At 42.9% G+C, this 25,457-nt stretch overlaps 1 protein-coding gene across 3 annotated transcripts in view; it reads right to left on the bottom strand.

The window, feature by feature from the left end:
• Nucleotides 1-25,457, bottom strand: part of SETBP1 (SET binding protein 1) — a 265,469-nt gene that overhangs the window by 6,655 nt on the left and 233,357 nt on the right. For all 3 annotated transcript variants that reach the window (XM_030004551.2, XM_030004549.2, XM_030004550.2), the window contains one exon: nucleotides 4,502-4,669. In XM_030004551.2, coding sequence (XP_029860411.1) covers nucleotides 4,502-4,669 — 168 coding nt within the window. The remainder of the gene's footprint in view (nucleotides 1-4,501; nucleotides 4,670-25,457) is intronic.

The raw sequence follows: 25,457 nt of genomic DNA, 5'->3' as shown, positions 1-25,457 counted from the left end.
ATTTACACCTGACTGTCAAGCAGTCATTTGGGTTTGAAATCCTTGAAGGTTCCAGAGCAGCCAAGATTTCGAGAAAGGTTCATTTGGGGGTTATCACTCCCTTCATGGCTAACAGGCTAATCTTCTAGCAGTAGTTTAAATAAAGTTGCTATTGTAGCGTTTTCTGTAGATAACCAGGAGCCGTCAAGTGGTAGAATCTCCTCTTGCTCGCTATGGGCTATGACAGATTCAGCATACAAACCTCACTCACTGGCCTCCCCTCTTGGAGAACATAAATTATTGGCTCTTATACCACCATGTTGCTTGGATTCAGCAAAGAGCTTGCGTAAACAAACCCAAGTTACAATGCAAGAAGTAGGAGTGAGTCATAAACAAAACACAGACATATGCTTTCTTATAAATAAAGACCTGGATGGCCAACTTCCCAAAGTCTGGTTTTCATTAATTACAAAACAAAATACATTTTCCATATGTAACCCACTCCCCACACCAAAAAGAAAAATAAAACCCACTTGTAGTTTGTGATTCACAGAGGACAAAAGAAAACAGGAATGCAGTCATTTTGGTACCAAAGAAAAAGGAAATGAAATAGCCAAATTGCTCAGGAGAAGCTAATTAGTTGCACAAAATTCCTCTCAAGTAGGTCACCCCTAAAAAGTGTGGATGCAAGAGCCCTAAGGACAAGTGGCAGTGAGCTATTTCTCAGCCATCTGATCAAAAAAAGGTTAAATCCCTGTCACACAAAATGATTACTCTCATCTGGCCTCACTGGTGATTGACATATATAGTCCCAAAATTTCCAGCCCTAAGCATTTGACTCTGAGTCCCTCCCAGGTCCTGAGAGTAGCTTCAGGTCAAAAGATTTAAGAAATCAAACACTTGGCACACTTCATATTTGGTGTCCACATTTTGCCTTTTATTGCTATTGTCAGGGCACATTTTCAAGACTTTTTTTTTTCACATTCCCATATTGAAAATTCCCATATAGAAGATGCGATTTTTTTTCCAGAAAGTAAAGCTGAAATTTTTCGGTTGATGATGGAAAACTTGAAGATGGGAAATTTAGCAGAAATACATGAAAAATTGCAAGGTTCATGGTGAAATCAGGAGATTTGGCATTGCTCTCAACTTTCATTGGAAAGAAAGTAAGCCAAAGGACAGGAAACGAATTTGAAATGAAGCATTAGCCAAGTATCTGCAAAGATTTTATGTCTTTACTGAGATTTATCTGTAGTCGGTTGTTTCTGCAGCTTAGTATTACCACCCCATCGCAGTCAACGGAGATCTGGTCTGTAGAGTTGGTAGAGGATGACCTCCATTTCTAAAATGGGAACTCAATGCAATTGAAGGTGACCATGGACGTCTTCTGACACCCTAATACTGGGTAAGGAAGGGGCAGGTCTCCTGTCCATCCTGCCAAATCCAACGGGTGTCTTAAGCACCCAAAAGATCCAGGTCACCCAGGCTGAGTGTCCTAAGTGGAGCCTGATGGTGAGTAGACAGTGCCTGAGCGGAGCAAAGGTAGGCATCTGCTTTCTGCCAAGCTGCCTAGTTCTCCAAAATTAACTGATATGCAGACAATTGTGGGTAGATACCTACACTTACATGTAAATCGATAAGCTGAACACCACTCTCGGTGTCTTCCGTCACGTCATTTAGATACTTTTTTGCCCTCCTAAAACTTTGTAAGTTGACAGTCCGTTTCCTTTTAGACTGAAACTCATTTTCTCATTTAGAAAAAAAACTTCTGTGCTGTTGTATGCTGGCTTACTGCACTAATTTTTCTTTTATAAATGCTTTGGGGTGTTTATGACTTTCTCAGGAAGCTTGTTAGAAGCTACTAATAACGCTTTTGCTTTTCTTCCTAGCAAGCCTCTGAACTTGCAAGCTCCAGAAAGTATTTGAATTGTGTTATATAGTCTGCCAATAGTCAGAATGCATGTACTGAATAAGTAATATGCTTTCAAGTCAGGCTTTTTAAAGGAGATATTAGGAAACCCAATATTATTTTGACTATTAAGAGTCAGGGACATCTGATTCTACATTTGGTGTAGGGAGACTATGCGGAAAAGAGTCTGATGGGTCTGCAGGGGGAAGATTTGATGAGGTGTGCATATGACAAAATATCAGGGAGATCTGCCAAAATAAACCACTATTAAAGTGAGAGCCATTAGGTGTTATCAACTCATCTGGAAGCTCTTGGTGAGCAATCTTTGATATAAAATATTTTCCTATATTGCCATGTGATATACTGCTCTGCTGAAAACCAAAGCTAAGTACTAATCTTTTCCAGTTTATCCAGACAGACCCTGCCCAACCCTGGACCCAAGTCAGTCGGCGTTGTTTTTAGACTTTGTTGTTCTCTTCCTGCACATACTTTGCTGTTTGCACATGGAAATCTTGCACTGGGAGGAAGACTTTCGTCTTGCTCTATGTGGTGGAAGTTGTCTAGAAGGGGTTGAAGAGGAGGCGGGGAATAGTAACACTATGTCTGCACACAGGCATAGGAAAAAGGGAATATGCTCCTACAGAGAGGGTACAACGTGGTGGCAACCTCCAGGTGCTGGGGATGCATGGGGGGACGCTTTTTTGCCTGGGCACAGTTATGTCCTTACACCTCCCCAGGCTGTATGGCCACGTGCCACCTCCGCGAAAGCCTGAAGCTATTTGGCAAAATCTAGCCCAAAGTGAAGAGAGACTAGAAATACTTGACACAGCACAGGCGCTTGTACTTTTCCTTCATCCTTTTCCCACTCTCCAAACAAACTCACCTAGCTGCCCCAAACAAGCAAGAACCAACATTAGCCTTAAACCACAGCTTTACACATTTAAAACAAGGCACATAGAGGCTCGGTGTTTCTCCCCTCCCCGGGGTACACGGATGCAGTGAGGCTCTGTCTCACAAAGACAAATTGAAACGGCTGCAGGCTGGGAAGTCATGCAGGATTGGTATGACGCTGGAAATAGCTTCTGAGGCAAAGAGAGAAATCTCTACCAAAAATATACATTTCCAAGGGTAGCTTAGAGCAGGCTGGAGGACCCACTCCAGCACAGTAGTACTGAACAAGGAGGTGAGCCCAGGTAGATCAGACTCCTTGGAAGTTCTCCATCTGTCCCCTAACTTTATCCTGGATGGCTTTGTTATGTCTGCAGCTCTAAAATCCTTCTTACTGCCTGTCATTCTCCATCCCTTCAGAGTTGCCCGAGGCCACTTGCAAGAACATGGCACAGAGAAGACTGTTTGCTCAACAGCTGGGCTCAGTTTGTCGACTTGGTTTGAATGGAGGAATTTTCAAAGAGCTCCCTATTAATTACAGGAAACCCATAGCACTGTCCTGTTTTCCCATTAACACAGTTTCTTTCAGTTTTCAACTAAATTATTTCAACATCTGGGCTACAGATAAACCAACAATTTAATTAGACTTCTGAAAATGGAAAGAATGAACTATGCAGTCAAGCATACACTTTCATCTTGAAACTGATCATAAAATATTTGTGTGCTTTCATTCTCCGCTGCATTAAAAATCTGTCCTCAGTTTATATATAGGAAAGTATTAAAGACTAAACAGAGAATCCTGATTTTTTAATATAAAAATTTATCTTTACAGAGGCTACTTTACAGCATGGAACCCTTGTTTTCACTATTTATTCAGGAAATGAGAGGAAAATCAAAAGGAGTGCACTGAAACAGCACTTTCAATTGAATAATTAAATATGTAATCATTCCATAACTCAGTAATACAAATGCATTTTTTGTGAATGTGGAATCAAAGGTTTGACAAGACTATGAAACTCCTAATGGCTGCATGTAGGGTAATGTACTGTGGGTTCCCCATTCACTGGAAATTAAGACACAATGCAAGATTAACTTCTCTATCCATACCCAAGAAAAGGCATGATGATGCCTGAATGACTTGGCTCAATTTCTGACTGTATAAAGTTATTACCTTTCTGATCGGATTCAAAATAGAAGCACAAAATATAAGTTGATTGAAAAACATGTTATTCTGACTTATTTATTCTGATATATTTTAAATCACTGTTCATTGCCCCAGACAATTTCGCATTTGCAAGACAGAATATTATGCTAAAATCACTGAAGTATGCAGAAAGAAAGCTCAGCTGCTCCTTAGCTATTCACTGTGTATTCGGCATGTTCATGCTACAGGGATATGAACATTCAAATAAATGAACAACGGGGCTGAGAAAGGAACCCAAGAGTCTTGCTTCAGAGTCCCCCGCTAGACCATACGGGCTGGTGCTACTTGTGTCCTCATTATTGCACAAGTAGTGGTATGTGAATAAAATAGATTTGATATGCCAAGATATGATCATGATAAGAATGTGTTAGAAAAATTACAGCCTGATTATCACATTAGATATGCACATTTGCAGCTACTTCTGCAATCAGGAAGAGCAGTACTAGCACATATTGTTCAGTGCAGCGCCAGAAGGAAGAAGATGGGGAAGAAATAGAGGGAATGGAGGGAAACAACATTACCTGCTTCAGATGTTGCTGCTGATGAAGGTAGGAGAGATAATACTGGAGTTGGCATTGCAACACTGTCAACAGCTGCTGGCTTCCTTCTGGTCATCATGTTACAGGCAGAACTTTCCATTTTACCATGAAGTGAAGTCTGGTCTGCTTTTAAGTGGGGACCTGCAATTCCTGGGGAAGGAAACAACATTTGGATGAACATTGATAAAGTAACATGTCTGGGGAATATCTGGAAAAGAGTAGTCGGTTGCTGTCCCTGCTACCCCGATATAGTTCCATATTTCCCTGTGTATGTTCCTGTAATACAGTCTTGATACTAGCAAGGATCATCATTGTTATTTGTTTTTGATAATTTTGCTTAAGGTTGTACCATCACTGATCTCTATAAACAGTGGTAAACCAACATAATAATTCCACATTACTACTTTTTCTTCTCCAAGCAAACACACACCCTGATACATGTATAAAGACAGACATGCTTCATATCTCTATTTAGTGGGATTGTCTATTTGTCATTCCCTGGGTAGTTTATTCTCCACACACACTTATGTGCTTCTCTTCTATAATGACCAGGCTCAGTGGGTGTTTCATGTGAGTATGGAGCAGGCAACAGGAACAGCCTCAATATGCAATTCCCTATTTAAAGCACATTACACTTTTTTTTAGGAATTCCCTTCTTAATGAAAATTTCCCTTACAACTCATCAAAGAGATGAGCGTTTAAAAAAGCACTTTGTCATACATTTTTCTACCTAAGGATTACAATGCAGAATAAATCAGTGGTAGAAATATAACAAAGAAATCAAATATTCCAGAAAATACAAGTTATGCACTCAGGGCTCGTAGATTCCTACTTAAAAATGTTTCTCAAACTCTCTTATGATTTGAACCCATTTTGTTTGCTTGTAAATGTGTCAAATTCAAACTGCTGGGATTGAAATTTTATGTATTAGATCTCTACCTAATACACCTGAATGTGTATCCACCCATTTATATGTAATATTTGTATGAGTTCATGTGTGTGTACACATATTGCATATATATCTATAAGATTATGAATTTACCAAGTGGAAAGGCAGCTAAAATGCCTCAGTCACTTTTTACAATAAGACTGGGATTTTTTTTGCCCATTTCAGAAAACTCTAGCAGTTACTGCTTTGTAAAAATCCAGTAGCCCTGCTCTCATGAGACTGAAGCAAAAGTCTGCTAGGGTGAGGACTTTGTGTTGTGTCTTTGCCAACTTATGAAAATCTCTCCCAGACTCTGTGATGCTGGGCTTTGACAGAGCCAGGACAGCCATTCATTTTTCAAAGGCAATCCTCCATAAATTCCTTCTCTTGTCAAACCTCAACCTGCACATGGGCCTCAGATAAAATGCATCAGATTTTGGCAATTAAATTACATGAAGATTCAAAAAATCACAGAGCAGCTGAGGTTGGAAGGCTCCTCTTGAGATCACCTAGTCTACCCCACCCTGCTCAAGCAGGGTCAGTTAGGGCACATTACCCTGGACCGTGTCTGGTCAGTTTTGAATACCTCCAAGGAGGGAGACCACAACCTCACTGTGCAACCTGTTCATCTTCACAGTAAAAATGTGTTGTTCAGACATAACGTCCCGTGTTTCAGTTTGTGCCCACTGCCTCTTGTCCTGTCACTGGGCACCACTGAGAACAGGCTGGCTCCACCGTCTTTACTCTTCCCCATCAGACATTTGTACACATGGATAAGCTCCCCCTGAGCCTTCTCTTCTCCGGGCTGAACAGTCCCAGCTCTCCCAGCCTTTCCTTATAGGAGAGATGCTCCAGACCCTTAATCATCTTTGTGGCCTTTCATTGGACTGTCTCCCATATGTCCATGTCTCTGTTGTACTGAGAAGCCCAGAACTGGACACAGTATTCCACATGTGGTCTCACCAGTGCTGAATCAAGGGGAAGGATCACCTCCCTTGATATGGTGGCAACACTTCTCCTAATGTACCCTAGGAAGCTGTTGACCTTTTTTGCTGCAAGGGCACATTGCTGGATTATGGTCACCTTGGTGTCCACCAGGACTCCCAGGGCCTTTTCTGCCAAGCTGCTTTGCAGCTGGTCAGCCCCCAACACGTACTGGTATGTGGGGTTATTCCTCCCCAGGTGCAGGACTTTGCACTTGCCCTTGTTGAACTTCATGAGGTTCTTGTCAGCCCATTTTTCCAACCTGTCGAGGTCCCTCTGGATGACAGCATGACCCTCTGGCGTATCAACCACTCCTCCCAGTTCTGTATCTTCTCCAGATTTGTTGAGGGTGTGTTCTACCCCATCACCCTCGTCATTAACTAACATGTTAAATATTTTTTGCCCCCCCCCCCCCCCCCCCCCCCATCAAACACTGGCATGCACCACTAATGACTGGCCTCTAGCTGGACTTCGTGCCACTGATCACAACACTTTGAGCCCAGCAGTTCAGCCAGTTTTTAGTCCATCGTAGCATACATTTATCTAGTCTGTATTTCAACAGTTTGTCTATGAGGAAGTTATAGAAGACAGTGCCAAAAGTCTTGTTAAAGTCAAGACAAGCAACATCAGATTGGTCAGGCATGATTTCCCCTTGTGAGAGACTGAAAGAGTTAATGTCTCAAAGATTGTGGTGGGGCAAGTTCTGCTTAACGACTAACTGGATAACAAGGAACTCTGCCTAGCAAGGAACCCCAGGTGAAAAGAAGCAGATCAGCACCTATCAGCAGCAGGAGGGGGAGGGTGTGCTGGAGGGTGCACAGCTCCCTGCTCTGATGTGCTGAGCAGGGCAACTCACCATGCAGGGAAGGCGAAGTTCCTCCCCAAACGACCCCCAAGCCCAAAGGCTCACAAACCCCTCATGCCACCTAATTAGCTTAATGCCCTCCCAAAGGAGGGGCAAGGATGATAAAAGGACACAAACTGAAGCCCCATGGGCACAAGCCCACTGGAACAAGACCCCCTTGGCTGACTGGACCAACGCTGGACCCAGGACCGGTGAAATCTTTCTCCTCTCTCTCTTTCCCTTTTCCTTTTCCATAATCCCTACACCTCATCCCTTTAGACATAAACCATTGACCAAATCTGGGACTAAGAGTGGATCCAGCTGCCCCGTGCTCCTCTCTGAGAAGAAGTCTAGAAAGCGAGGGGGTCTGCTCTGAACCTCGTGACTCAACGGGAGGGCTCTCCTTATTGTCTTCCCTGAACTGATTCCCAGATAAGCAAGGCCTATAATATATGTTTGGTGATGCATGGTTAGCACATGTTACACAGCTTACTGACAATATTTTCGTGCCAATTTCTGTTGTGAGCATACCAAATTTAGTTGTGAGCATACCAATTTTGGTGGTGAGCATGCCAATTCCTGTTGTGAGTGAACAAAAGTTGAGTTTTGTGAGTTAAAGGATCCCTGGTGTTGTTTCACCTTAATCCTGACCCGGGAATCAGCAAACCTGAGTCATCGTCCTGAGAAATTGGGATGTGATACCTCTTCATAAATCTATGCTAACTACTCCTGATCACCTTCTTCTCCTTCATATGTTTGAAAATGTTTTCTAGGATTATTTGCTCCATCACCTTTCAAGGGACTGAGATGAGGCTGACCAGCCTACTGCTCCCTGGGTCTTTCTACTTGCCCTTATTGGACTGACATTTGCTTTCTTCTAGTTCTTAAGATCCTCTCCAGATCACCACAACCCTTCAAAAATAATTGAGAGTGGCCTCACAGTGACACCAGCCAGCTCCCTCAGAACTTTTGGGTGCATCCTGTCAAGTCCCATGGACTTAGGTATGTCCAGTTTGTTTAATTGTTCCCTAATCAGATCCTCCTCCACCTTTCCTCACCAGTCTCAGGGGCCTGGGATTTCTGAAGGCCAGTCTTACCAGTAAAGATCAAGGCAAATAAGACAATGACTACCTCGGTCTTTTGCGTGTCTTTTGCCACCAGGGTCCCTGTTCCACTCAGCAGTGGGCCCACATTTTCCGTAGGCTGCTTTTTTGCTGCTTATGTACCTGTAGAAACATTTCTTGTCACTCTTCTGCGCTTGCTCGATTCAACTCCAGGGAGGCTTTGGCTTCCTAAGCCCATCCTTGCATGCTTGGACAATGTCTCTATAGTTCTGTGGGTCACCTGTTCCTGCTTCCACCTGTTTCTTGGTTCCTTTTAATTTCTGACATTACTCAGGAGCTCCTTTGTCATTCACGCAAGTCTGCTACCTTTGCTTCATTTGATTTGCCACTTTGATTTAGTTTGGTATGTGTCCACAATATCCCTGATCCAAGCCCCAGGCCAGCAGCAAACCTCCCTGGATTGCAGGTCAGGTCAGCAGATGGGGGCCTTTATCCCCTGCAGCAGTGTGCCCCCACTGCTGCCCCTGTCTGCACCTGGATAGCACCTGGTAGTTCCTCAAAGAGTTCCCACAAGTACCCTGATACCTAGAATCACAGAACCATAGAATCATTTAGGTTAGAAAAGAGCCTTAAGATCATCAGGTCCAACTGTTAACCCAACACTGCCAAGCCTACCACTAAACCGTGTCCCTAAGTGCTACATCTACACATCTTTTAAATACCTCCAGGGATGGTGACTCCACCACTTCCCTGGGCAGCCTGTTCCAATGCTTGACAACCCTTTCAGTGAAGATATTTTTCCTAATATCCAATCTAAACCTCCCCTGGCACAACTTGAGGCTGTTTCCTCTTGTTCTATTGTTTGTTACTTGGGAGAAGATACCGACCCCCACCTTGCTACAACCTCCTTTCAGGTAGTTGTAGAGAGCGATAAGGTCTCCCCTCAGCCTCCTTTTCTCCGGGCTGAACAACCCCAGTTCCCTCAGCCGCTCCTCATAGGACTTGTGCTCCAGACCCTTCACCAGCTTCGTTGCCCTTCTCTGGACACGCTCCAGCACCTCAAGGTCTGTCTTGGGCCCCAAACTGAACACAGTATTCGAGGTGCGGCCTCACCAGTGCCGAGTACAGGGGAAAACCACTTCCCTAGTCCTGCTGGCCACACTATTTCTGATACAAGCCGGGATGCCATTGGCCATCTTGGCCACCTGGGCACGCTGCTGGCTCATATTCAGCTGGCTGTCGACCAACACCCCCAGGTCCTTTTCCACTGAGCAGCTTTCCAGTCACTCTTCCCCAAGCCTGTAGTGCTTCATTGGGTTGTAGTCACCCAAGTGCAGGACCCAGCACTTATCCCTGTTGAATCTCATACAGTTGGCCTGGGCCCATCGATCCAGCCTGTCCAGATCCCTCTGTAGCACCTTCTTACCCTCAAGCAGATCCACACTCCCGCCCAACTTGGTGTTGTCTGCAAACTTACTGAGGGTGCCCTCGATTCCCTCATCCAGATCATTGATAAAGTTTTTAAACAGAACTGGCCCCAATGCTGAGCACTGGGGAACACCATTTGTGATCACCCACCAACTAGGTTTAACTCCATTCACCACCACTCCTTGGGCTTGGCCATCCAGCCAGTTTTTTACCCGGCAAAGAGTACATCCAACCAAGCCACGAGCAGCCAGTTTCGCCAGGAGAATGCTCTGGGAAACACTGTCAAAGGCTTTATTAAAGTCTAGGTAGACAATATCTACAACCTTTCCCTCATCCACTAAGCGGTTCACCTTGTCACAGAAGGAGATCAGGTCAGTCAAGCAAGACCTGCCTTTCATAAACCCATGCTGACTGAGCCTGATCACCTGGTTGTCCTGTATGTGTCATGTGGTGGCACTCAGGATGATCTGCTCCATAACCTTCCCTGGCACCAAGGTCAGACTGACAGGCCTGTAGTTCCCCAGATCCTCCTTCTGGACCTTCTTGTAGATGGGTGTCACATTTGCTAACCTCCAATCAAGTGGGACCTCCCCGGTTAGACAGGACTGCTGATAAATGATTGAAAGTGGCTCGGTGAGCACTTCTGCCAGCTCCCTCAGTACCCTTGGTGGATCCCCTCCGGCCCCATAGACTTGTGTGTTTCTAAGTGGTGTAGCACGTCGCTAACCATTTCCCCTTGGATTATGGGGGCTTCATTCTGCTCCCCGTCCCTGTCTTCCAGCTCAGGGGGCTGGGTACCCTGAGAAAAACTGGTCTTACTACTAAAGACTGCGGCAATGAAGACACTAAGTATCTCAGCCTTTTCCTCATCCTTTCCCAGAAGATCAAGAAGATCTCGAAGCAGAGCCAGAAACTGCTGCATAAACTTCTGTGTCTGTTGGCTGTGCTCAGCCTCTCCAGATACCAACCAACATCTCCTTGTATCTCCATCTTGGAGCTGCTATGAACAGTCCCTACCTTTGTCCCTTAGACATCAAATGAGAAATATCAGGAGACCTGTGGGTTGTCTCAGAAACTGTGGAAGAGATCTCCAGCAGACTCAGGCACAGAAGAATTGCACTGGTAAGAAGAGTCTGAAAGACAGGGTTACAGAATGGGCCAGTCTGGGAAAGGAGTTCTGATGAACCTGTGACCTGATATCAACCTGTGGACTTAATGGAGGAGAATGGGTCTGAGTGCAGAAATATTCAGGAGCAAGACAGAATTAAAGGTCATGGCTTGGCAGAGATACGCAGCGGAGTCTCTGCCTATTAGACCGCACATCCCTCCAGAGCCTCAAATCCAGTATTAAGCATCTCAAATTGTATCCATTCAACTTCAGTCTCTCTCTGCTCAGCTTCTCTGTTGCAAATGAGAACAATAATATACCCCTCATCTCAAGAGCAGTGCTGCGAAAATAAAATTATCAACATTCATGAAACATTCATCTATTCATACCAAGGCTTAGAAATGTGGAATAAATGAGACATGATGTCACACACTAAATAGCGAGAGGAAAATCCAGCTACCAAATATCTGTTCATTAGGTGAGCACTATACATTGAATAAAGCAGTGTCCCATAATAACTGGGACATTTGACTAGGTAATTATGCCTATGGGATCACATCACTATGGAGCTGTGCATATGCAAAACTGAGGTTTCACCACGCCATAGTGCTTGAGTTTGAGCCTTAACATTATTTATTCATGAATGTAGTTTATGCGCAAGAAATGCGCATATGTGGGTGTATGTATCAATACACATACACATATATGCATGTGCATATGGTACATAATAATGCTAACAACCTCATAAATTCAACATCTGGTTCTAATTAAACTGAAGGGCCTATATAAAGAGCCGTATGAAAACATGCAGCTGTAACCTGTTGACCTCTATTGATAAAAAAAAAGTCTCTGTGAAGCTGTGCTTCAACATATCAAGGGACAGTCATTCATTTTTTCAAAGGTAATCCCTCACAAACCACTTATCCTCTCAAATCTCTACCTGCACACAGTGTTTGCATTAGGGACCTTGATTTATGGATTCCCACTCCTTGGATGGAGAGGCCGACTTCCTGTTGCCGTGGTTACTTGGATCTTGGTTCAAGGTTAAACTACTCCCAAATCAAAATCAGTGGCAGGCACAGCATCTAACAGCCAGGTTATTGACTACCCTAGGATGCTTAAAGGTCAAAGACCAAAGTGCTGCTTACTGCCTTTGGGGTGAGTCAATATTTTCAATATTTTTATTCTGTTTCTTCTGAAGAAGTAGTTGCTGCTCAATTACCACCTATCTGGGTTTAGCAAGGTCATACAAATCATTGAGGAAAATCCTCCTCCTACAGAAGAGATACAAATGTAATGAATTACTTCAAAGTCTACATGGCCCAATTGCGGCTCATCACCAGTGAATCATGGGTTCAGCCATCTGTCTTTTGTTTCAGGCACTTGGTTTCTTCAGTCCGTATCACTCACCTCACTGAAATTCTCATCTAAATTGAGGAACGGGAGTAATTTATGGATCTGGAACAGCCAATGAGGAAGAACTGTCAGGTTTCTTTCACAGATACGAAAATGCAAACAGAGACTCGGAGGCACCGTTGGAAGCCCACGGAGGTGCAGCGATTTGCTCGCAAGGCTATGATTCGCACTGCAGCGGTGGGAGGTCTGCCCCTTGAGTGGATGGACCTGCTAGTGCGGCGTCATCACCTTTCGTTGGATTTTTTCTTCTCATTTGGGGCGCTCTGTTCAGAAGGCCTTACCTAAGAGAACCCTCCAGTTCGACCCATCTTTGGATCAGGTGGAAATAAGTCATCTGCAATACCATCACAGGGGGCTCAGAGTTTAAAATTCACACACACGTCCATGATTCCAGTGTGTTTTATCCTTTGCCGTTGCTCCAGAGAGAGAACAAGATGATGTATATGGGTGGCCTGATTCAGACCTTATTTACCACCTGTCTGTTGATCTTTGTGCATTTCCTCCAAATTAGAGCCTGTTTCATTCCGTGAAAGACTTGTACCTAACCATTATTTGTTTAATGAGAAAGGGCAAAGGGAAAGGACAGCTTCAAAAGCAAGGGGAGACATGAAGGAGATTATCAAGAACTGAAAATAACGACGGCATGATTATAAATAAATAATCATAATGATCATAAATAAAAGGGTGAATCAGGATAAGCATTATTCTAGTTCAGGGCAGACTGGCAGATAGCGTGTGTATGAGGGAACACAAGACTGATGTGAAACTGGCCTTTTTCTTAAAGATTTATGGGTCCCCTGATACTTTGGATAAAAAACCCTGCATTCTTCATTCACTGGCTAAGCAACTTATGAGCTCTGACTGATAATTAATACATTAATTTTAAAGGACTAGTCATTATTGTTGTTGTTATTAAGTACTTACATTGCAAGTAATGTGGTCTAGCTCCATTGTGCTAGGCTCTGTACAAACGGATTAATTAACTATCCTTGCTTTACTGTTAAATCATGTTCACTCTGCTTGTTGCATTCATCTGTTTTCCTCATCTTGTACTTATATGGAAAGGTTCTTGGACAACATCCACCTTTTCTTCTTTAATCTGTGTACAGAATTTAGCACAATGCGCACCCAGGCTGGAACTCTAAGTGCCAGTTCAAAAGAGATAATAAATGTTAATTTGCCATTGGAAAACAGAGAATATCAGCTGATAAAAATTGATCTCAGTGAAGCTTCTGCTAGGGAAGATTTTTCTTTAGAGAGTTCATTGCATTGGCTTTCATACTCCCCACAGATTTCTGGAAATCCACAGCTGTACTTAAATTGTTTATGCATCTGAGCATTGTTATCGGAAAACTCTTAGAGATGATTTTTCTGCCGGTGTCTTTGCACAATGTAGCTACGCAATGCAGCTGTACAGGAATGCACATCTAAACATTAAGTTAGTCATAGGATTTGCATTTTGATAACGTTTTGCATAAAGAACCAGAAGAAAACTCGTATCTGGGTGAATCTTTTCTTAAGGCTGATTTTAAATAAATCAGTCAAAAGTTTGGCATTGCATCATATTCCAGAAGAGAGAACTGAATTACTATGTGATAAATGTAGTTAAGGAAAGTAATTATTCTTCTTAAAGTAATATTATTACCTTTCTAACTTATGGAATTCATTTCCCTGGCTTCTATCTGACATGTATTATCATTTAAAAATAACTGTACTTTCAATGTACAGCACTGCTTTATGGCTTTAGGTCCTTTTATCTTCCTCCCTTTTCCACCACCACATTAGAAACTTCAAATTCCACCTCTTCTATGCAGGATTTTCTATTCTGCAGGATGTGTCCCCCTGAATAAAACCAAGTTCCTGTAGAATAATAAAAAAAAATTACTCTCATTGCCAACAGGCAAAAATTTAAGACTCAGAGACTGCTTTATTTCATTCCAGCTATTTTCCTACTTCTATTTCTTTTTTTTTTTTTTTTTTTTTTTTTTTTAAATCAGGATAGCTTTAGAGAAAGAAAGGGGGAGACGGAGAAAGCCATCATTAGATAGATCTTCTGATCTTTATCTGCAGTAGCACAGTCAGAAGAGCTAATGCTATGATGATAGCTTTGAAATCTCTTAGGAATTGGATAAAGAGAAGCGATAGTGATGAACTCCCAGCTAATAAACACAGAGTGCTTATTTCTGCAGAATGATCAATTTCCAGATGTCCTGAGGCTTGTCTGATACAGTTGATTTACTCATTCTCCCTCACTTCACTAATAAAGCTCAAGTCCAACATCAGATTAGAGAAGAGCCAGATTTCTTAAAGGGGCAGGAGGAGAGCTGGCATCATGGCACGCGAAGGCTGGGAGACGTACTAATCTCTTCTGCCTCCTCCTATAACCACCAAGCTGTCTTAAACAGCTGCCTTCCTCTGCTGAAATCATACACTTTATCCGCTTTGGGTTAGTACAGTAATACAGACAATTAATTTGTTATCTTGTTAGTGGAAATTTAATGCAATGATCTAAAAGAACTCTTACATATTGTGATAAACTTTAGTGCCTCCAGGGCGCTTCTCTTCCATAGGACTCATTTCACATCCCATCCATTATGTAAATGAGATGTGGAAATAGTTTAGTTCCCCTAATGTATCTGTACACTGATGGATTGCACAAAGTCAGCCCTACTGAAACTAATGAGGTTAAATGCATCTTGCCATTCCTTTCTACTTGGGTGAATCTCTGCGCCTGAGTTCAAGAAACGCGGTGCAAGTCTTCCTCTTCCCTTCTTTATGAAGATAATTGTGATTCCTGACAGGGAGCACAGTGGCAACTGCTGCATACCTGAAGCCTCGCAAGGCATTACTTAAGGAAGCAGAGCAGCTGCTCTTGCTATATACAGCTGTGGGGTTGTCTGCGGAGGCTTCAGATCATCTTCCACTTTTGGGAGGTGGGTCCCAGGACCGCGTGGAGCTGCAGGCATCTGCAGCCTACAATGACAAGAAGTGTTTGAAACCAACATAGCTGTAACCGTTACCAAAGGAAGAACTAAACCCAAGGAGGGATGGGTAAGGAAGCGTTATTTTGCTCATCATCAGCATGAATCTCAAATCCCCGTTGCCCCTCCAGCTAAGAGGATGATCAGCTGTAATTTGAAATTTCAAAAGGCCAATCTCCCACCTGTTTCAAGCCTGTATTTGCAGCGAATTAGACTTCCTAGGAGATGGAGTCTTGAGCTCTGCCTTTTGGTTTTGCTTTGGGATTTCTTTTTCCTCTACTGGTACAGGAAGAATCATGGATCCTCTATCTCATTCCTTTCCCTCCTCCTCTGCATATTGCCAGCATGAACACGGAGGGGGCCTGAGTCAGGAGACTGAGGAATAATGGACGTGTAGCCTCAGTCATGGGAAATGAAGCGATGTGTGTCTGGAAGTTCAGTCCTTCATGTACTCAAAGATGAAAATGGATTTAATGGAGCTGGTGGAAGCGGATCATGTTCCCGGACAGCATGGGACAGTACCCCAAGGGGGCTGCAAGTGTGCTGATACCCCATCTCCTCCAGCCCCACTGCGTGCCCTTCCCAGGCCCCCAGACCTTCAGAGTAGGACTGGGATTTGAAAATGTCATGGAAGAAACCACCAAATTCTGTCATGCCAGGAAGTGATGAACATGTGAAATGAGGATTTCCAGTAGAACTTGGGCCAAAGTAGAAGAACATGTTAGTTATATACAGGTGACAGCAATCAATAAATTTAACGAAATAAACTCAAGAGAGTTCAAAAGGCTAATTCGGAGTCAAAGGCTCCAAGATCCCAGGCCTTGTGAACACAGATTTAAGCTAAAGGGGTTTTCTAATGGGTTCAGAGTGAAAGGCTTTTCCTGCCCAGAGCCTGAAACTTTTAGTTGAACAGAAAGTTACAGTTTACAGTTGTTTGTTGGAGGCTGACAGAATCAAGAGAGACAGACAGAGACCGATGGTGTTGGAGAAATGAAATTTGCCGTGAAATATCTCAGCGAATGAATCATTTAATACACAGTGATGAAGAACTAACTTCTCTCGCAGAGGGGGAAGGAGAAAAATTAAAATCTTTGAAAGAAGTGAAATGAAAAAGAAGAGTTTGAGGGAGGATGGTTAGGTGGAAGAGTGACCTAAAGGGCTCTTTTTTTTAAGGCATAAAAAACCATTAGGTACGCTGAGGGGCAGAAATAAAAAGACCTACAGCTAGGAGCAAGGAACTACCTAGAGATGAGTAGTCACACTGAGATGAGCTGTCATAGTGGATGAGGATATGCTCACTGGGGAGGAAGGAAATGGAAGATAGGATTTCTTTCTCAAGAACACAGCTGAGGAAAGACAGATGGGGAAATTTCAGTCCGTAAGTAATGAGAAAAGTCAAGGGTGGTGTTTTGAGTTGTTGTTTTTCTTAACAACAGGGATGATCATTTTTAAATGTGGCAGATAGAGCTGATATTCCCTAGGCAAATGGAGTTGGGAGCAGTTCGTATTTATCACAGATTAAATGGGACACTGACAGCTTTGGTAGGAGAGTGCTGGCATGAAGCATGAGCAAAAGATTCAAGTTGCTAGTGGGGGGAGGACGAAAGAGATGCGAGGGCTGGGCTGATGTAATGACGGAGTCATTTTTCAGGCACATCCAGTGTACAAAAAGTGATGAAATCTAAGAGAAGTTAGCAAAATAATTAGCAAAAATCTTGCTGAACAAGTTTGACTAAGAGACCTCCACTGAGAAAAAACAGCGCGTTATTCCTCCAGAAACAGTAAGATTTCATTCTCCCTGTGTATGCATTCAGCAAAAGACAATATCTGTACGATGCACAAATTCAGCTGACGTTTTTTTGCTTTCTCACTGAAATGTTATATTTGCATTACACCAGTTTAAGTAGTCCTGTGGTGACATCTGTGTTGTTAGAAAAGTAAACACTACCAGGGATGTTGCTTGAACCCAGCTACCCATTCTGTTACACAAAAGGAAAACAAGAGAACCAGGTGGGCACCTCCACCATCTAACTTAGTCCAGTAACATCTGAACCGGTCCCCAGAGGGGTCCACACCTTTCTACTCACCATAGCCACAAGCAAAGGCAGCTAAGCCGTGGTAGTAGGCACTTGGGGACAGGTGGGATGAGGATGGGCTGAAAGTCACAGAGCTGATAAGAGCATCCAAGACTGCTGACTTCTAAGTTAGCATTCTCCCTACTGGGCAGCCTAGTCATTTCATTTTTCTTCTTTATCTGTAATAAGCTATGCCCTAGTTCATACAATGAGAAATACTCTGAGTATGACATGCATTTGAAGTAAAATCTCAGCACTTAATAGAAGTCCCCGTATACCCTGCAATCTAGGAGACTATAACAGAGGAGTTTTTATTTTTAGAAGGTTTCATGCTGGCTTTGTTTTAATATCTGAGTCCATTCATCCCACTTTAATGCTGATTTATCACTAAATTGAGTGCTTGCTTTATCAGCACCAGAGATGAAAAATAATGCACACTGGGAGTGCATATATCGTTCTTCTTCTCTCTCATTTTCTATATTTCAGATCAATAGATATGGGGTATTTTTTTACCTTTCATTCTGAAAACCACAATAATTGACTGCAATAGGAAAACTGAAATCTATTTAAACAGATGCATAGGTAAGATTGTAAGTGTTATTGCCAATTAACCTCAGCAACAAAGAAGTTTAATAGTTAGCTAGCATTATGGTATATAGGACTGTAACTGTTGACCTATTCTAATGACATTCCGAAAACAACTAAAATATTTGAAAATGATCAAATAGAGTACAATGTTTGGCTTTATTTAAACAGCTCAGGGTTACTGTGAATGGAGAAAAAACACATCTAGACTTCAGGATTTTTCCTGAAGTTCATCCTTTCCCTTGTACCTTATTAAAAACCTCAGTGATACACCATTTCTCTGATATGAACTTCAGTGTAAAATCTTTGGATTTTACATATTTTTCAAAGGAACATTCTGAAGGAAATGCTTTATTGAGAGTGGTTTTCATTAAAATTCTTGCTGGAGACTGCTTCCTATAACAGTGTAAGAAGGATGGCAGAGAGACCACATGTAATAAGGTCAGCGACTGCCTCTATGGAGTATAGACACAAGAAGGGATCTGACTGATGAAGAAGAGGTTAAAGAGGTGAAGAGTGCAAAGTGGAATGAAATAGGGAAATAGATGGAAATAGGAGACAAAGAATAGATTGGAAAGAAGCTGGAGGAGGGAAATCGCTTATTACAGACATGTGTGAAAAGCAGATTGACAAGAACCAGAATGAAGAACATACTGGGAAAACCCTAAATGCTCTTAACCGCTGACATTTGGAGTTATGCTATCAACTTGAATGCTGCACATCTATGCCTGAGCCACTCTAAATTTCCGGAGTGCTTTTCTGCACAGCTTTGGTGCAAGCCTGTCTTCAGTTTTCACATTTACTGGAGCCAAAACAGGATATTTTAGGTTCTTCTCTCCCCATAGGCTTATATGCTTATTTTATAGCACCAGGCAGACAAAATACAGAAAGGTGTATCAGGGTAGGAATATGTTCCCTTTAAGCATCTACTCTGAGAGAGCATCATGATGGAGTAAAGATAACACAACCAGAGCTTTTCTTGAATTATAATTGCTTTCCTGGGGTGGCAGAATTTTATTATCCAAAAGGAAAGATTTAACAGTGGCTGAATCTGCTGAAATCCTGACCCTTACTGAGATTCTGGTCAGGACATCAAACTATGGAAAAAACAATGAGCTTTTGAGTAAACTGCCAAGCACAGGCTCTCCAAACTTTATGCTTGAAATTAAGTTGATAATTTATTTGTTTAGCACTCTATGTCCCAGAACAGATTTACCTAAGGATAGTTTCAGACAATTGTTTGCAAAAGCTGGCCTTGGAAGTTTTGCAGAAAAACTAGAATTCTGGGAAGAAGAAGTCTAAAGGGATTTTATTTAGCAGTTTGGGCATGAAAAGGCACTCAGGCCTTGTTTTCTCCTACTGGACAACTGCCCAGTAAAACAGCTCAATCAAATTCAATATTTTGAATTTTGTCTTCAAAAACAAATCTATGGACTTGGACTTAGACACTCCTAATGAAGTTGTTGGTTTTTTTTTTTAAATAACTAAAGGAATAGAGGGTTCATCTCACCTAACTTTAGGGTGGCTGCAATCTGGGTGTCTACATGAGAGCTAAGCTGCCATGACATGCAACAGAGATCAAATTAACACAGTCAGAAGAGTGAAGGTGTTTCATCTGAAAAAGTTGGGTCTACTTTAGTCCAAGATTAATTACTTTCCAGGCTCCATTGGCTAAACTTTCACCGACTATAATGAAAGCTGAGAAACCTAACTCACATAGCAATCTTATGCTGTAGACACCCCGATTTGGGTGAGAGGATCCATCCTCCCCCTGAAGCTCTTTGGCCAAATCACAATCTCTCCGGTTTACATTCCTCCTACTCAAATGGAGAGGCTCAAATGTGGATGGTGCATCCCTGGGCCAGGAGTGTAAGCTCTATACAGGCACCTGGTTGTATCTGAAATGCCCTGAGGTATTTGAAACATCCGAGGGAGTCTGGCAGATATGATAAAGGGCTTCAGGCAAGACCTCTGCCCTTCTGCAAGAGCAGCTGGAGGCCAGGCAGGATATCCTAGGCATCTCAAATGACAGTTGACAACTACGTGTGGGCAAACGAACCGAGCCCTGAGCCTTCATTTTCGCTTGTCCCAAAGTCTTTTGTGGGTAGGGAAATATCTCATCATTGTAAACATCCCCGTGTCACCAATGAAGGAGCAGCACAAATATGCCCTGTCAACTCTTCCCTGAATGGGAAGCGAAACGGCTGCAATGCAAGGCATCAAAGTACATGTGCAGTAAATTTAAAACCGTGGAAATTTCCTGTGATCCTTTAGGACGGATTTGTTACCCAGGAAGAAATTTCTGTCCCATGACAAGGGTCTTTTGCTTGACATTATGAAGAACTGAGTACATTTTTTTTCTTTCTCCTAGTAAACAGAGGATTAAAAAATAATAACAAACAAAAAACCCTCAGCAATCCAGCAATTCAAGACTTCAGGTGAGAGAAAAACACAGGAACTTACAGGACACAGCTCTGTAATTGCTAGTATGTACAGAAGGAATCAATGAAATAAATATAGCTTAGCCAACAGATACAAGAACAAGCCACCCGAAGTGCATAATTCTCTTCATGTGTGTTTGAAGCTAACTCAAAGCAAGGAGGGCAAAATGTCTCAGAATTATTAGACAACTAACTAAGCTTAACATTTCCTCTCCCCTCTTGTTTATCCATTCTTCATTGTTCATTTAATGATGGGAAAAGGCTCGGGAAGCAAAACTGTCATGATGGCTTACACACATATATCACTTAAATCCAGCTCAACCTCTCAAAAAAGCCTCTAAAGGCAGCCTAAGTTATGGTTAGGTCTTAAGCTGGGTTTCTCCACAGGAATTTCTCTCCTCCCCACAAACATAAGAGTCGTTTCATCTAGAGATGTGAATCCTCAGAGATGGGAAAAAAACACCACAAAAACCGAAAGACTCATCAGTAAAATATCCTCATTGATGAAGATTAACTGTTTCAATGAAGAAAAAAAATGTTTAGCAACTGCTGGGCATTTTCAGGGCTTGCTGTGCTATTTCTGTATAGCTGTGCGGCTGTTTCTCATTCCAGGAGTTACAGAAAAAAAAAAAAGTCTTCTGTTTTTTTAAATGATCTGGAACCACTTGGCATGTGACTTCTGAAGTGTTTAGCACAGTCTTACAAAAACGTCATGAAAATTTATCAGCCTAGGCCCCAAATCTACTTGCCTGCCTTGTATCATCAGTCATCATGCTAATGAAAATACTAATGACATTTCAATTGCGTTTCAAGAGAAATGAGCTGCTTCAACTGAACAGGAATTAGAAAAAAAAATTAAATTTTTGCACAAAGAGTGTATCACTCTCCCTTTTTATTATTATTAATTAGATGAAGTGTTTGGCTTCAATGAAGTCTGGGGTCCCACTGCACAAGTCACAGCAGACATAAAAAGTGAGAAACAGGCCACATCGCTAAACAGAGAAAAGAAACAAAAGAGATAAGAACGAGAAAGGGAATGGGAAACAGAAACACTCAAAATGTTTTCAAGTCACTCAATGAACTCTAACCCAGGTTATTTTAGGACTTTAGATGATCAACAGAGAGAAGAAGACATCTCCAGATGTCAACTCACTCCACCTGGGCTATATGCCTATGTTTGCATACGATTAACTGCCCGCAGAGGTGCCCAGATCGGTTAGCTCAGACACAGGCATCAAACTTTGAGAAGTCAAGGTACGGCCATATGAATCGCAGGCAAAGCATCCCTCCGCCAACACACAGCAGGTCAGTGAGGGATGCAGCTTCGCCCTCCTGGTCCCCAACCCAACTCCCTCTCATAGCTGCTGTCTTGGGGTTATTGCTAGGAAGGGTGCAAGCACTGCATCTCCGGAGTAGAGGAGCTGGAGAAAAAAGTCGTTGTGCTCCCCAGGTGGCCCCACATATCCTGGCCTTGTATTGCCAGGAAGGAGCTGGACGAGAGGCCCCCAGTAGATGAAGGTGACAGTAGGTATTGCCGATGACCAAGGTGTGCAAGCCTTGGTTTCACCGCACCAGTGCACCTTGGTCATAAGCAGTACCTCTTCCCTCCCGCAGCTCACATTTTCCCTGGAGATCATACACATTCATCACATCGTCTTCCCGGACTGGCAATGTCTAGCGCAAGTTTTGCCTGTTACGTTTCTCAGTTGCTGTCTTTACCTCAATCCACAAGTTTTTTCGCTTTCTTTTCTCCCTGTCCTGTTGCAGAAAAGCAGCTGGGTGGGTGTCTGGCAGGTGGCCAAGGTGAACCCACCACAGTAGGGGACAGGACAGAGGTGTCCTTAGGAGGTCTTGTGATGGATGCATGCGGGTGCCACGGTCTTACAAAGGAGAAGCTGTGGCAAGAAGCTGGGACTGGTGTGGGACAGCAAGGTGGGGGACTTGCTCCCAGGCATGGTCCCTGCTCTGTGGCTTGGGAAAGCACCGGCACTAAAGTAGGTGCCTGCACCAGCGGGTGAGCAGACTTGACAACCCAAGGGATGCTTCCCAGGTCTGAGCCTAAACCAAACACTTTACGTTTTGGAAACTGTAGAAACTTTCAAGCAAAAACATGGAGGGGGGGATGCAATGCCTTTTCTAAAAAGAAAACAACCCCCAAACCAAAAAAGTGACCCTGGAAAGCCACAACAGTTCCCATGTTCCAGTCTGTTCTGCCATGAAACCAGAACAAATAGGCTGCGGCATGGTTTTAAGAGTCGATTATAAAACACCCCATCAGAACATAAACATCCCACATCGACAAAGTAATCTCTGTGGATCTCAGTGGGCCTGACCTGCTGCTGCCCTCTTCCTTGTATAGTCATGAATACAAATGCAAGGTGAATGCTGGCTGCCTTCTGATCTGGTGACATTTTACACCCATGTTACTGATGTCAACAACTGCATGAGGGAGCAGAGAATCAAACTCAGGCTAACCACTTGCAAAAAATAGAAGAGCAAGCTGAAGGCATGTTTCCAAGGAGTTTAGGTATTTCAGATCTGAAGCTTACATGGCTAAGTCGATCCCTTCTGCACTCCCACATTTAGTTAGGGAAAAGCCTTGTACTTTACATTGCACTATAATTCATCGTTTGAACAGACGCTGCCCTGTCTCAACAGGAGAGCTGTTCTCCATTCCTGCCATCTCACTTTGTGAGTACTAAATCAGTGCGGAGAAATACCTCTCCAACAAAAGTATTCAGAAATCTTTGGAGATCAAAGCCTGCAAGTTTTGTCTTCTGTATGCAATGGGAGAAAAATATGACTTATGGCTTATTCTGTTCAAATGGTCCTTTCTCTTTTTGAGCAAACAAACAAATAAACAGCAAATGCCCTATTCCCACCTGGCATTAGTGCAATGTTATGTTTGAGGCTTTAAAAGCGTAAAAGTCAAACCATTCAAAATGATGGGTCCCGTAGCAAATGTAACGTGGTCCCAAGGGTACCTACGTAGTGTATGGTATTGCTGCACATGGTATTAACTTTTATGCCTTCGTCTATATATGCAATGTGGCTCATTTATAGTTGCTCTGGGAACCACTATGTTTACATAAATTTTAATTTCCTGTCTTTTGTTTGTTCTCTTTATCATCTTTCTAAAACAAAATTTTCCTTGTGAATTTTAGTGCTCAACCAATTATCCGCAGATGGAGACACAGGAGAATTGACATCCTCTGATTTTTCCATGTGGCCCTGGCAATACGCCTCCACTTTGGTTTGGACCCATTAGAAACTGTGGAGCTCCAGCAGTGGCACTGTATTTCTACCAGAGCAGGCCTGTTCCCACGGGTCGTGGTGATTTTGGGCCGTTGTCTCCTGGGATCTGGCCAAAACCTTCCTGCTGAGTTGACATGGGCCATATTTACTATAGCATAACTAATTTTCCTGGTTTTGTTTTCCTTTTGAATGTATGCAGCTTGTGAATTGAATGAATCTGGCGGTTGACTTCATGTAACCACACGGGTTACATGCCTTCAGATTTTGGTGCGAAAGCCCTTTGCCACCTGCTCTGATAACTAAAACAAGGTGTTTACAGCTGCTTGAAATACATCTTTTGTTCAAGCTTGCAAAACTAGTGCCTTGCTCAGCAGAGATCTGACAGCACCTTGTTACAATACATTACTATAAAAGATTGAAACCTTAGAGATGCCAGTTGCACAGACAAAAATCCATGATGGTCCAGCTACAGATTAATGCAGTGATCTTCATGAACTGTTAATTAAAATTCAGCGTTGACAAGACTAAGCCTTGCTACTGTTTTTTAGGGAAACAAAGAATAACAGATAAAGCCAAATTATAATAGGTCGGTGCAGCAAATCCAAGAAAAATATGGCAGTTCTCGGCAGCTGTGATAGGAATCCTTCCTCTTCTTGAATAATAAAGGCTTTTGCTAATTTTAACCAGAGCCGAATCTGAAAAACCTGCAGTCGCATGTGACTCAGAGAGCCCCAAGGGAACGGGAGGTGGGGGGAGATATGTGTGTGTGTGTATGTCTGTGTGTATAATCTAACAGTGCCCAGAGCTTTTGAGATCCTGGACCACTTCAATCGCACAGGCCAGATTCATTAAAAACCCTGGCTACATTCCAGCAGTTAAAATTGAAGCAGCATATTTATTGCATTTTGCTCAAATAAATCTGAAAAAGTGTGAAGCATATCCCTTGGAGAGATGGGGAGAAGTAAACAGTCTCGGGCTCACACTTAGAAGCAGGCTATGACGAAGAACAAAGATGCAGGAGGGTCATCGTCGCAGGGCGCTGCAGGATGCTGGTCGAGTCGGAGGGTTTGGGAGGCTGAGGGCTCGGCCGCCATTTTCTCCACTGCTGCTATTCTGGCCTCGGATCGTCTGTTTAGTTTTTCTCTATTTTATTTATACCCGTGCAGGCACACACGCGCGCGTATATTTTAAAGAGCTTCTTCGCTTATGCAACTCCACTCTGCGGTTCTCTGTGGTTTTCCAGATGCTGTTCATGACGCTGGCACCTCACCCCAATTGCAGCTGCATTCAGCTGGGATTCAATTACAGCCTGTCTTGCAAAGGCAGATTGGTTTTTCAAAGATAACATATTTTGGGGAGGGCTTTTATTTTTTTTTTTTTTTTTTGCCTCCCAAAAAGCAATTTTTATTAAGAAAGGAAAGCCATGACTTCTAGCTTGATCTTGCCAGGTGCTGAATGCCTCCGGACAGGCTCTTAGCACCCTCGGTATTGTTTTATTTCAGCACTTTTTAGAGAACACACAGCACCCCGCAGGGTTCAATTCTGCGAGATTAAAGTGCTGGCAGAGCAGGCTCCAAGCCTGCTGCTCCCATGAGGAAACTATCAGAAACGGTATGGTGATAACCAGTTTTCTCACGACTGATTTTGCAAACAGTAATCAGCTTAAAATTAGCAAACCTAATCATTGATGGTTTTGGACAGATTTTGGGGGGGAAAGGAGGGTAGATGATAGGAGTTGCGCAAACAGGAGGTGATGGAATGGTCCTCCGAGGCTTTCTCCGCACCTTAGACCTTCTTCTTCCTTGGGCAATGTGTAGCTCTCCCCGAGG

This window comes from Aquila chrysaetos, chromosome Z, assembly GCF_900496995.4.
Source record: "Aquila chrysaetos chrysaetos chromosome Z, bAquChr1.4, whole genome shotgun sequence".
Taxonomy (NCBI): domain Eukaryota; kingdom Metazoa; phylum Chordata; class Aves; order Accipitriformes; family Accipitridae; genus Aquila; species Aquila chrysaetos.
This window is presented reverse-complemented; position numbering and strand designations above follow the sequence as displayed.